The 13,150-nt window shown below is 44.7% G+C and overlaps 2 protein-coding genes across 2 annotated transcripts; both read right to left on the reverse strand.

Moving 5' to 3' along the window:
• Nucleotides 1-337: 337 nt before the first annotated feature.
• LOC125515159 (serine/threonine-protein kinase VPS15) lies at nucleotides 338-8,973 on the reverse strand. Its single transcript, XM_048680601.1, has 12 exons — nucleotides 8,544-8,973; nucleotides 8,385-8,459; nucleotides 7,820-7,942; nucleotides 7,588-7,633; nucleotides 7,350-7,510; nucleotides 6,613-6,692; nucleotides 5,899-6,004; nucleotides 4,741-4,917; nucleotides 1,830-4,655; nucleotides 1,140-1,375; nucleotides 946-1,045; nucleotides 338-696 (listed from the first exon to the last, which is right to left on the reverse strand). Exons 1-12 carry the CDS (start codon nucleotides 8,742-8,744, stop codon nucleotides 517-519), a joined length of 4,311 nt encoding a protein of 1,436 aa, XP_048536558.1. The 5' UTR covers nucleotides 8,745-8,973; the 3' UTR covers nucleotides 338-516.
• Nucleotides 8,974-10,422: 1,449 nt separating this feature from the next.
• On the reverse strand, nucleotides 10,423-12,861 carry LOC125512821. Its single transcript, XM_048677900.1, has 7 exons — nucleotides 12,654-12,861; nucleotides 11,462-11,764; nucleotides 11,325-11,368; nucleotides 11,177-11,239; nucleotides 10,956-11,088; nucleotides 10,819-10,876; nucleotides 10,423-10,738 (listed from the first exon to the last, which is right to left on the reverse strand). The coding sequence occupies exons 1-6, from the start codon at nucleotides 12,775-12,777 to the stop codon at nucleotides 10,824-10,826; spliced, it is 720 nt and encodes a 239-aa protein (XP_048533857.1). The 5' UTR covers nucleotides 12,778-12,861; the 3' UTR covers nucleotides 10,423-10,738; nucleotides 10,819-10,823.
• Between the last annotated feature and the right edge of the window lie 289 nt (nucleotides 12,862-13,150).

Consider the following 13,150-nt stretch of genomic DNA (forward strand, 5'->3'; position numbering starts at 1 on the left):
AAAACATTTTAGAACATATACCCTACTAGTTTGCTGCACACCTTGGAGAATTTGGTCTAACACAAACAAGTACCATCTGGCTTTTAAACCTTGTGTACACGTGAATTGCGAACAAAACATAAATAAGCAGCAGGAAAAAAAATTGTCTGTGACGTAGAATGGACTATGAAGTTTCTATATACAGCATTAGTAATACTAGTATTTCTTATTCGCAACGTGCATCAAGAAGTATCCCCTTTTCGTCAATCTCAAGCCTAAACTAAAACAGAGTGTTCCGGTGCAAGAAACGTATCAACAAACAATTGATTTTTACGCTAACCCAAATGACCAGGGAATAGATGCATAGCAACCTCCAGTTTTGTATTGATTAACATCCTCGTCATATGTACAACACTACAACAGTGAGTCGTGATATATACGTTCTACTGTGTCACGAGGCTAAATATGTATGTACACCGAGGGGCCTGCCTGCTTCTCATCGTGGGAGACGGCGCCGGCTTACCCATGCCGGAGTAGCTATTTCCACACCTTGACTGCACCGTCTCTGCTGGCCGATATCAACCGCTGGCTCGACAAGTTGACGGAGGCCAACGCAAGGATCGCGTCCCGGTGGCAGCCGGCAGAATCAGCGGCGGCCATCGCAAGCTGCGTCTTGTGCGTCAACCGGGACGCTGGTGTAGGCGGTTTGCACGATTCCTGCACACATCGTCGAACTCTGTTAGCGTCCAACAGAGATTCAGAGACACAGCCCCACTGGAGATCAAATAGCCGTGCAGGAATTCAGCAGCACCAGTTTGGAGGTTAAAGGGACAGACATGTGAATTCAAAAGGTTCTTTAGCTGGTAGAGAACTTTTTTTTACAATGTTTTTTCCTAGAGAACTATCACCGTGTAACTTCAGATAAACAAGAGAAACAAAACAGTGATGCCGTTTTGACAAACTTACCTGCACAACCTGTACACCATAGCTGGATCGTATGTCGTAAAACTCGTCGTTTCCAACTCCTTTCGCTGAAGGACCGGCGATGCAGAAGCTTTGCTCAGGTCTTCAAAATCATCAAACAGAAGAATATATATTAATATTACATGTTGTGAATGGGAAAAATGCAGAAGCAGGAGTGTATAATAGTAATATTCAACCTGGCCTGGTCCCAGTAGCGTATCTTCAAATCTGTTCCCCCGGTCAACAGATCTCCCCCTGGCAAAGGAAGCAAGCACCGGATGCCTGGAAGGCGTGGGGGCGGATCGGCCAGTTCCTCGATTCTGTACTTGTAGTTTCCTGCCCGCCTCACGTCTTTGGCGGTTGTCTTGTTAAGAGGTTTTGATGGTGTCTTTGGCGTAACAGCATCATTCTCGGTGCCTGCTGTCCTAAACATCTGTATAGTGTGTTCGATGTTTTAGATGCCAATACATATTTCAAAGGTGCTGCTACTTATACAAAATGATATAAAGCACATGAAAAAACAGAACAAAAAACAGGCATTCCACATTCTAAATCATGTGAAGTAACATCATGAGCTTTCTATATCAGCAGTGGCGGACCTAGAGAGTATTTTGACTGGGGGCAAATTATTTGAGTGGGGGCATATTCTTTCAAAATTCAAAGAATTTTAGCATATTTTTCAAAAGACACAAGCCAATAATACTGAAGTTTCAAATTTTGAGTGGGGGCCTGGGCCCCCACTCACCTCAATGTAGGTCCGCCCCTGTATATCAGGATAGAAAAGTTTTCACCTATTAGGGTGTGGCATCAGTAATCTCTCAAAGGCAAGTAAATGACATGTTTTATCACCAGGATACTAGAATAAGAATATAAAGCTATACAATTACCTGGTGGCAGCTACCATTCTCAGCATTCCACAAGGAGACTTCATTGCAGCCCGCGGCCACAAAAACTAGTGGTCTTCCAGTAGAAGATATTGAGTTGTGTGGTGGTATAAGCAAGCACAATTTCTCTATAGGGCTTACTGTGGAATAGTTCCATGAGTTGACAGGCAGCAAAAACCTATGATCCCACAACGTAAGAACACCTCTTGAAGACCCTGAGATGAACCAATTTCCACACTGGCCCATCACAAGTGCTGAGATATAACCCTCCTCCGGTGACGATTTAAATGACCAAGATTCTGAATTGGACCTTGTATCCCATTTATGGATGTCACAATGTTCTGTGCTGAAAAGGATGGTTGGGCTAAAGCTATCTGATGAACAATTTACAACACTGAGAATTGCACCTTCTTTCAGATCTTTCCTTTTAACATTAACAATGCCAGAATACCTCTCTGTAGAACTCCCAGCTCCACGTGCACAGTCGACAGAAAACAAGTGCAATGTGCCATCGCTAGCACCAGCAACGACCTGAGAACTACCACAAAGCATTGTAGTACATAGAGCTCGGCTACTACCCAAGCTATAGGTTAACCTAGATCTGAAGGCAATGTCCTTTTCCAACTTTCTTGTATCCCATATCTTAATACTCGAGTCATCCGAAGCCGTCACAAAAAAGGAATTGTCATCTGACACAGCAATATCATTGACAGACAAGCGATGTTCTTGGAGATGTGCCACTAGAATTCCACGAGGCTTCCAACCTGTCTCCAGAGCCACTGATGATCTATTGAAGGAGGGCGATACTGCTGTCTCAGAGTTGGAACTACCATCACCTGGCACAGGGGAGCTGCTCTTCCTTGGGTCGCTGATGCTTAAATCACCATGCTTGCTACTGAAATGATTCTCTCTGGTCTGGAAGCCTTGAACTGAACTTGATAAACCTGGATGCCGGTTGGATTCCCAGGGCATATATATTTCTCCTAAACCACGCTTATCAGTATTAACAGAATATGATGGTATTCCTTTAGACAGTCCGTCATAAAATGAAATGCTCCCAGCAGATGCATGTGGCGCATAGCCATAATATAACGATTTATCTGAAGAAATTGAATCTTTAATGTCCAAAGTAGATGTTCTCAACCTTACAGCATCTTCCAGAGCCGCAGAGGACACACTTTGTGTTGCAGCAGGATATCTTCCACCATGTAATATCTGTTCCTTTTTAACATCACCCTTCAGTAAAACCTCTCCTGTGTCCTTGGCAAGCTCTAAAGCTTGGTATAAGACTGATTTCGAGACTGGAGGCTTAAGACATGCAAGAAGAGCAGTTTCAGACAATGAAGGTGGCTCCCTGTGTAGAAATTGCCTTAAATGTGGAGAAAGGTACACATAAGTATCTACAGGCCCTAAGCTCTCACTACAGGCAGCAATAAGCCTTACAGCAGACCTTTTAACCCATTGAATTGGATGACATAGTAATGGAAGGGCCTTCCCAAATAAGCCAACGATTACCCTTTTCCTCAGATAACCGCTTTTGCACATCATGGTTAAGCAATCAAGCACGTTTACAACCACAGCCTCCATATCATCACTTAGTGCCTGTTCAAGATAGGGCAAGAGATATTCCTCAACACTTCTTGAACCAATGAAGTAGCAAACAACGACGATTTGACCAAAGTAAACTGCACGGAGTTGCTCATCATGGTCATTTAGAAATGCTGGGAGTATAGGAAGAAGAAAATCATTGCTTTGTCTGTGCCCAAAGAAGTAACATAGATAACCTATATCTTGCAGGAGAGCTCTGCGGACATTAGGTGTCTGCTTAGGTCCCATCACCAACTCTTGCACAATGTCATAAATATTTCTCCTCAGACGTGCAAGTTGACGATCAATTTTATCATCCTTCTTCTTTGCTGGTGCATCTGCAGACTGTGATGCAGCAGCCACCACTGATTTGTCTAGAGGCCCAGTATCAGCTATGCTCCGAGAACGAAGCAGGAATCTATAAGCTGTTAAAGCCAGCTTATAAATGTTACTAGCATAGCAAACTCTAACACTCTCCTCTGCATCATCTGGGAGCAAAGAAAGCATCGGGAGGATATACTCAGGGAATATCATTGCATCACTGATAGGGAAGTCTTGAACAAGACACAGAACATCAGACAAGGTTTCCAGAGCAGCACAGCGAACAATGGCAGCTGGATCTGAGAGCATTGCAATAACATAGGGAACAACCAGCTGTAAGCGACTATCATCATCTATGTATGTGGAAGAGATCTTCAGAAGAATGAGACTGGCCCTTCTCAGTTCTGGTTTTTTGACACTTCGTATGGATGAGCATATTAATGAGGCAAGCAAGACCATGCCTTCACAGCTCACCTTGGAGTGTGTCTGTTGGAAAATGTCAAAACTATAGGTATCTGATTGGGCATCATAACCAGACACTAAAGCAAGTAAGTTGCTCTTGGAGATTTTGTGCACATGGGATACATCATCGTTCTGAGCTGCCAAGATACTTGTAGTTTGACTTTGTGTTTCATTAGGCTGCTGCAAGGGCCCAATACCATTTGCACGTGAGACCATTGTGTCTCCATGGTTGTTCCTTTGCTCAACTTCCTTGAGAAGGAGATTGAGGTCTCCAACAATCTGCCGATGGTCTCCAGGAATGTTTATCTTAACCAAAGATGCGCTTTGGGCAGATTCTCTCGGTGAATTTGCAGCTTGTCCTCCAATGCCTTTCTCCCCAGATACTTGAATTTGTTCACATGCTAAGCCACTTATCATCATGTCATGTATCCTTTCAAAATTTTCCTGTGTCTTCTCAATCTGTACAAATAAAGTATGTTAGGATGCTCATGGTGAAGAGTAGTGGATGGATCAGAGAATTAACACAAACTTCAACAATCCTTACCCTAGCATCTGAGCCAAGTGGAACAATATCCAAGAAAAACTTGTGCAGAAATCTTGAAAAATAGGTTGGAAAAACAACAGTTGCATATTTTTGCAGATAGCTTTTACATGATAGCCTTTCTTTGGGGTCCAACTGAATCATGTGAAGTACCATATCTTGGATACCAGCATCTTGTATCTGAAAGAACAAATTAACAGTGAGCACCTTGTCTTGTGATACATGATACAATGGGCAGAATGAATGGCTATTGCAATCCTGTTGGATAACATCAGCAAACACCAGCAGAATCAGTGGGAGATGCGCGCAAATGAAAGCATGTTCATACTTACTCCCTACACCATGCATTTTCAGTACATATGCTTCACAAACGAATTGCAAGTAAGAAGGAATGTATACCTACGGACTAGTCAAATTCGTATTAATTGATTTAGATCCACATAGAAAATATCTTTTTGCACGAAAGACAGTTAACCCTTTCCCTATTGTTTACTCAGTCAATGAAGATTCAGATATGGAAATTTTATCACCAGTTAAAGTTCTATGATTGCACTAAATTCAGCAATGGATCATCCACTTAAAATTGTCCATATGTATCCTCTTAGGGCCTGGGAAAAAACAAATCATGCAATGATAGGCGGTAGGTACTACTCTAAGGCATAGTCCAAGAGGTATGAAAAATTCAGTTTAAGACAAATATTTGGGCAGATAGCCAAACATATGAATCATAAAGTGTATACATTCACAATTCTCCTATTCTACGTGTGTTGTCATCCAACATTCCATGCCAGAACCTGAGAAGGTATTGCAACCACCAAGTTAAAAACAGAATACCCAAGTAATCAATTTTGTATGTGTTGGTCACAAAAATTCCAACATCAAACAAGATCACTGTGGGAAAAAAGAACATAACTGAATGAATTGTTGGTCCTACTTCCCAAGGAACAAGTATTACTGGCCCTATAGCAAGAAGCCAAGAAGTAATTCTGCAGGCACCCATGGAGCGACCAGGATGTTACAGTTGCTCAGAATGAATAACAGACATGTCAACCTCAAGTTCTATGTTAGAGAAACAACAGCTACAAAATAATTCAAAACAAATACAGAAACTATTTTGATGTAAAAAAAACTATTTCAAAGAGCAAGAAAAGAACAGAAAACCTTTTCTAGGGTATGTGTTGGATCATACTGGCCACGCCGATAAGCAAGCAGTTGTGAAAGCTCAAAAAGCGGCTGACCCTCCAGGAAAAGTTCAGCAAGAACGCACCTGGAAAGAAGGAAAAAATAGTTTGCCCATCAGTAAACAAGGAAATAATCCATCAGATCAGTTTATAATTTTAGCACAGTAGAGTACTGAAGAAAAGATAAGTAGCTAGTGAAGAAACACAGGAAAATCAACATCTTCATTTAAGTAACAACTCTTCTGATTTCTAACTGCACAGCACTCCTAAATCTCGATAAAGAAAAATGTGATTCAATATTTGTGAAAAATGCATGCCGCCTTAAATGAATCCAAAATAGCTCCAAATTCTTCCCCAGTATATAGTAAAACTCAGTACTTCACTGGTAGGTACATTGTCTCAAGGTGAAGATACAATGCATTGCAGCAACATACATCATGTATGGCTGACACAACAGGTCGATTGTAATATTCCAATAGCGATCAGATTTCGTCTGATAAGAAAATTCCCCTTTTGTCACATAAAAAGGTCAAATGACAATACATCACATATGATCAAATTAACATGTTCAAGCAAACGATAGTGATCAGTAATCTATCATTAACATGCAAAATGGAAAGCACACATATCCCAATGGAAGAACACAACTCCCGACCAAATTAACAAAGATCTTCAACAAGACAACACTGCATACCCGAGAGAGAATATGTCCATAGATGGTTTGAGAGGTGCATCTGATGAAACTTGGGACTCGGCACCATGTTCGTGGAATCTCTGGAGAAAAAATGGAGTTTAGTTTATTTCACAGTACAAATAAAAATGTGCCATCAAAAAGAAGTTATAAGCTAACAAAGATATAGCATAAAAGTACATCACATTACAGCAGGATAACATTGTGAATGGATGTTGTGGTATGCTTCTTTCTTATTCTGGGTGCTCAGCAGAAGTTGTAAGTTCATGCCTGGAGCTGCTATTTTGTATGTACTATAGATTTGCTAACCTGTCTAAATTGGCCTGGTATAAATGTTTTTGGATCATTTATATAGTTTATCAATCAGAAGTGGTTTTTTATCATGCTTTTGTGAACCCAGTTGCTTTGGGTGGTGCTGTGTAAGTATTATACAGGCCTTTCTACTGATATATTCTTGTACTCCCTCTATTTCATATTAGAGGTCCCCGTTGTTTTGGTTCAGTTTCTCATTACAAAGCTTATGCTCTTACCTAAAACATCTATTAATTGCAGGCTTTTCCTATTGTACCCTCTTTCGAATGATGGAAATGCAGTGAGAGCAAGCATTTCAGTGAAGAGCATCTATTAACAAACTATGAGTAGCATGTAACAATTGTTACACCAATGAGAGCAAGCAAACTGAGATAAAGTGGATAAAAGAGCATTGAAGTTTTGAATATAATTTAGGTTCAGGGACTAACTTCAGGTGCGAGATAGCATCGTCGCCTTCCTCCAGTGTCGAAGAAGAAGGAAAAATCAGATGGATCATCATCCGGGATGTAAGTTGGTTTAAAAGACGCAAAGTCCGTGAGGTATAGCCAGTTCCATGAGGTAACCAGTACATTCTCACATTTTATGTCACCTAACATAAACAGCAGTGTAAATACAAATGAAAGAAAAACACTACTGCTCATATAACTTAAGAGAAAACCTTCTCACCATGGCAAACTCCCTTGCTATGGCTCTGCTCCACAGCATGTATTAACTGCACAACCAAATTGAGCTAAGTCGACAACCATATCTGGAAAGGAAAGGAATGAAGAACGACTCTTACATGTGCCACTAGTTTAAGGCTACACTTAGCAAAGAGGCTGTACAACTTCCTATAGAAGACCCCCCAACATGATCAACTCTTTCACCTTTGTGCAACAAAAAAGGAAGAATGGCGCACCTGAAAAGCAAGCCACTTCTTCTCAATTTGACTGAGGAAAGGGCGTGTACTAAGTCTATCATGCAGATTGCTGTAGGAGTACTGCCTCAGGAGGTATGCTGCCTTATCTGTCTGAAACCAGACCTGAAAAACATACGAAGCTGTGTCAGCATGTCAACCAAGGGAGAGACATAGCATGTCTTCATAACAAAGCCACTCCCATCACATTGAAAGGTTATATGTGATATTTCAGTGTTGATGCATGTATCATCCTGTGAGGAAACACCCATGTCTAACTGCCCATCAGAATTTAACCTGACATCATCTATAAATAGTCCAGGAAGCAGAAGCCCATAAAGATGATAGTATAACAAGCAAGCAAATCCTAAACACAATTGACTATAAATCCAGCCCTGCTGCCTCAGCTGATACACATGACAGCTAAAATTCCCACCAGAGATAATACAACTTGACATAGGAAAATCGCTAAACCTCACTAAATTTCACAAGATAACGCATTGATAAACAGCTCCGGGGTTATTGCTAGTAATTTTCATGGGGAACAAACAGCAGAGCGAGGCCTGACCTGGAAGGGCCAGACGTGGGAGCCCTCGAGCCCCTGGAACGCCCTGCGGATCCGCTCCAGCCTCCGCTCATGGTCCTGCGAGGCGACAGGCAGATCTTCTCAGGACCTCCCACCCGAAGGGGGAAGGAAGGGGATGCGGATGCGGCGGTTACTGATTACCTTGAGGTCGAGGGGCTCCCCGGCGCGCTTGAAGTAGACCTTGACGAGGAGGAGGCCCTCGTCGTGCTTGCAGAGGACGGACTTGAGGAAGCGGCCGCGGCTGACGAGGTCGAGCAGCACGAGGTTGTAGGTGGAGGGCAGGTCGTGCAGGTAGTACTCCGTCGCCGACGCCTGCGTCGTCCGCGCGATCTTGTTCCCCATCTCCGCCTCGGCGCCCCTCTGCCTCTCCTGTCCCCGCCGCCGCGGCGGAGGGGGCTCGGCTCGCCGGGGCGGAGGCGGGGCGGCGGGGTTTTGCTTCTGGGCGCGGGTTTCCGCGGAGGGGAGGTGCGTGGCGTGGGGCGGAGGCGATCGATGGGGTCTGATGAGAGACGCCGGTTGAATTGGGGGAGAAGAGAAGGAGGCTGGACCGCGGAGGTGTGTCGTGTTGGGCTCTCCAGCGGAAACCAATCCAACCCCCTGCTGGCCTGATTCTGATCCGGTGGGAAAGGAACCCGGTTCGGTTTACAAAACCATTAGTACCGACTTTTCTTTTGAGAAACATTTGTTCTTTATTTTCAAAAAAAAACAATGTAGTAGTACTATGGTGTAGAAGTATTCAGATTTGTCAGAGTCGTGCCCCGAGGCTGAGATGGGGACGACACAGCCAACCGCGACGTCCCCGACGACATGGCCAGGACCTCACCGGAGACAGGACGACACAATGTGGGAGGAGATGGAGGGGGCTGAGCGGAGAACCCAACTAGAGGAGGAGACTCGGCTGGAGGAGGAAGGTGCAGTATCAGCCATCGAATTTCAGTCAAAAAAAATCGACTGAAACATCTTCTTTTTTCAAGCAACTGTCCCAAGGTATTTTGTATTACCTCCTTCCCAAATTAGTTGTCCTAGGTTTATCTAGATACATATGTATCTAACAAGACAACTAATTCGGGACGGAAGCGGTACATCATAGGGATACATGAACATGCGTTAAATACTCGAGTTATAACGTCGTGGAGTAGGCAAACACGAGTAACTTCCGCCCCGAAGAAGTAGGATCACACGAGGCGATCAAGGGAGGCGACGAGGGTTTCCTTGCATGTCGCCGGTTCCCTCTCTCTCCGTCGGCCGCTCCGACGGCGGGAGGGAGGGGAAACCTCCGGTCTGTTCGCTTGGTGGGTGTCTGGTAGGGTTAGGGTTGAGGGAGACGCTGCCGAGGCCGTTGCGGCGGTGTCGCATTGGAATAAGTTTCTCCGGGCTCCGTTCGCGGTCAGGTGAGGCTTTTGCCTTCGTCTAGGAGCCAACGGGGTTGGGGATCCCCAGATCTTGTCGAGGTCGCGGGCTATGGTGGCTGGAGGTCCATCGGTACTGGCTGTTTGGGTCCTCAGATGGGCGATGGATGCAGGGAGACGAAGACCTTTCTTCTTCCTTGTTGGTATGATTTGTTGCTGTTGTTCCTCTCCTTCCTCTGCGCTGATGCTGGTGAGAGATCCTGTTTTGTCCGTGCGGATGGCCCGGCCGCGGTGCTGGACCGGTCAAATGACTTGAGCTCTCTTCCTTCCAGAAGGGACACTTTTCACGGTACTCAAAGCCATAGATGGCGACGGCTGTTGCAGGTGTGTTGGATTGATGTCCATGCCCTCTCAGCGCTGGTGTCAAGAATGAAGGAAGCAACGTGGCGGCAATTATACCGTGGTTGAAGATGATGACCTGTTTGTGACTAGTTGCAGATCTTTCTACTGCAGGGGTCTTCTCTCAAGATTCAGGGATCATGACACAGGGCTCCGGAGATCTTCTTGTGTTATGGTTGTCTTAGGATACTCTAGGTGTTCATGGTCCTTTGTGTTTGCGTTTCAGTGTGCTTGTAAGGGTCAACTACTTTGTTCTGATTCGTGATATGAATGAAAAAATTCTCAAAAAAAATAAATTACTCGAGTTATGACTGGCAAAGTGAACGCTATTCACCATTGTTCTCCATGGTATGATTTAGCAAACAAAAACATGAGTCAGGATGCTTGCACTTGCAATACATCAAACATGATAGCCTACACGCACACTGCAGCTTGTCGGAGACTCTCGGCTGACACACTGGGACTCGAGATGCTGCTGCAAGTACACCGAATTGGTGGTTGGAGCTTCGATTGGTGTCCCAGCTTCGGCCTGAAGAGAAGATGCAGCATCAAATTCCTAGCCTTTTATGCCGAGGGCCAGTTAAGCTCCTGTAATGGACATGAAAGATCAGGCGTGAGCTAGTGGATGTGGAAAGGAAAAGAGGGGCTTAAGCATGTGGAATTCTTACTACTACTATTGATGGCCACTGGCATCGTGAGGCGGCTCTTCGCTTCCGTTTCCAGATTCTGCAACATGTTTTCCCGTTAGTCAGAAAGGAAACAACAGCGATAAGAGATGGCTGTGGTGTCAGGAGCAAGCAAGTACCGGTAATAGCTGCCAGATTTTCCTCTTTGTACATTCCAAGAGGTGACCCGTGCACGGATAAGAGCATCTCGCCATTCTTGGGTTGTCTTACTGATTTTGGTGTCATGCCAAAAGAGAGCCGACTACTCGTGGCCTGTTCAGGGTTATGTTACAGCACAATATGTGAGCTCAAAAGGAGATTCAAGATCAAACATTTCATGTCAAGAGGGTTAAACACAAACCCCGGGTGTCTGTAGAGAATCTGGTGCTCCAATCGTTTGGCTTTCAGGCAGCTCACTCCAATTCTTCAAAGGAACAGAGAAAAAAAAAGAATTGTCAACGGTACAGCAAAAACATCCGATATCATCACTGTACAAAAGAAATACTTACAAAGTTGTTAAAATCAAAAGTGCTCTCGATGAAGTTCTTCTGCACTGCACGCATCATATAAGGTGAGAAGATCATTCAAGTCAAGCTGCTTTGGTGCCTATAGAAGTACATCAACAACAAGTAGATAGCATTTGAACCTGAATCTCCTGAGAAATGAAAACCAGCAGCAGTTGCCAATGACGTGATCGAAGCTCGTGAAACCTTGTCATCCCTCTGGTCTCCATTTATGAGATCATCCCAGTCTTTCCATTTCAACTCAAGCTCACCCTGCTCTTCGTTCCGTACAACTGACACGTTGGGCAAGTTCTCCTGAAAAAATTGCAAGGCTGGTGTTTCTAGTTGCTCCTTGGACATGTAGGATCGCACCAGATGCAGCCGGGAGAGTACGCTCTCATTCTCTGCTGCTTGAATAGCTCTGATGGCAGCTTTCCGACGTACAACTATTTATTGAGGACAGTAGATTAGCAATTGAATCCTGATTATTGCATTAAGTTAAAGGACAGTGCCTCTATGATATGCATTCTTATTGTATTAAATACAGAGGAAAAAATCACAAGAATTCAGGTTTTGACATAGCAGCAGAAAGAGCTCCATTCAAAAGAATCGTAGTGAGAGTTTGGTCAGGCATGATAGAGCCAACTGCCTAGAGAATAAGATGTCGGTATACTTGCACTAGATTACAGCCTTCTCATTGACATTAGATTTGAGAGTTTGATCAGGCATGATAGAGCCAACTGCCTAGAGAATAAGATGTCGGTATATTTGCACTAGATTACAACCTTCACATTGACATTAGATTTCAAAGTTCAGCCTAAAAAGTGGACTGTATCCTACATTCCTACTGACTGCCAGTGCCAGGACAAATTGGGGATGGTGAATCCTTTGGAGCAGGCTTGAACCAAAGATCCCCGACACTGAAGAAGGTATGTTGCTTCCTCAAGATAATTTAAGCCGTCATTTTACATAGATTCATTCATGGACGCTTTAAGCAGAGAAGAATAGTAAAGCAGTAAAATCGGCTTGTGCTGCATCCACATAAACTCTTGGGAGTCAATCACATGGCTCCTACGCTTTACCTTCTTCCAACGGCGACCAACACGGAACGAAAGTTCATATGGCAGCCACGGGGGCCAAGAAATGCAGTGCAGCGGCGACAGACGACCTACGGCGGTGAGCGGCGGCACGAGTACGACGGCGCTCTTCCTCCTCCCTCTATCTTTCTTTCCCCCGCGCCTACTGCTTGGTGTAGCTAGCCGCGAATTTAGCATCTAAAACTGACTTCGGGCGGGGCGGATTGGGGGGAGGGAGTTAGGGCTCGGGGGCACGTACACTCTTGGTCGGCGGACCACCGCAGCTTCTCCTCCACCGACGCGTCGGGGCCGGGCGGCTTGGGCGGCGACGGCGGCGGCTGCTGGGCGGCGGGGCGAGCCCCCCGCTTCTTCCTCGGCGGCATCGCCGGGGGCTTGACGGGAAGGGGAAGGGCGGATTTGGGGAATTGGGGGCTCGGGGAGCTTGGTTTGAACGGGGGAGAGTGGGATCTGTGTGGGGGGAAATGAGGGATTTATTTTGGGTATTGTATTGCCATGAGGCCCATGGTTAGCTGGGCTCGTAGAGCCCGCGTGAGAGCCCATTGTTGTACTTTTTTTTTCAGATTCTAAAAACAAACTATTTTTTTCTTTCAGAATTGTTGTTTTTTAAACACATGGTACAGGCACAACGCTCAAATGCACACGCACTCACTTGTATGAACGCACGTATGCACCAAATAAGCACTTCGGAGAGATTGAGTCAGTAGTTTTTCAACTTATGATTTGCGGCCCAACTTT

Source organism: Triticum urartu, chromosome 6, assembly GCF_003073215.2.
Source record: "Triticum urartu cultivar G1812 chromosome 6, Tu2.1, whole genome shotgun sequence".
Lineage (NCBI taxonomy): Eukaryota > Viridiplantae > Streptophyta > Magnoliopsida > Poales > Poaceae > Triticum > Triticum urartu.

Coding starts and splice junctions, on each gene's coding strand:
- LOC125512821 (XM_048677900.1), bottom strand. CDS start 12,777: ATGCCGCCGAGGAAGAAGCGGGGGGCTCGCCCCGCCGCCCAGCAGCCG. Junction 11,765..12,653: donor GTGGTCCGCCGACCAAGAGT/GTACGTGCCCCC, acceptor CTCAATAAATAG/TTGTACGTCGGAAAGCTGCC. Junction 10,877..10,955: donor AAATCTGGCAGCTATTACCG/GTACTTGCTTGC, acceptor AACATGTTGCAG/AATCTGGAAACGGAAGCGAA.
- LOC125515159 (XM_048680601.1), bottom strand. CDS start 8,744: ATGGGGAACAAGATCGCGCGGACGACGCAGGCGTCGGCGACGGAGTAC. Junction 8,460..8,543: donor GGGAGCCCCTCGACCTCAAG/GTAATCAGTAAC, acceptor GTCGCCTCGCAG/GACCATGAGCGGAGGCTGGA. Junction 7,634..7,819: donor AGAAGTGGCTTGCTTTTCAG/GTGCGCCATTCT, acceptor TTGGTTGTGCAG/TTAATACATGCTGTGGAGCA.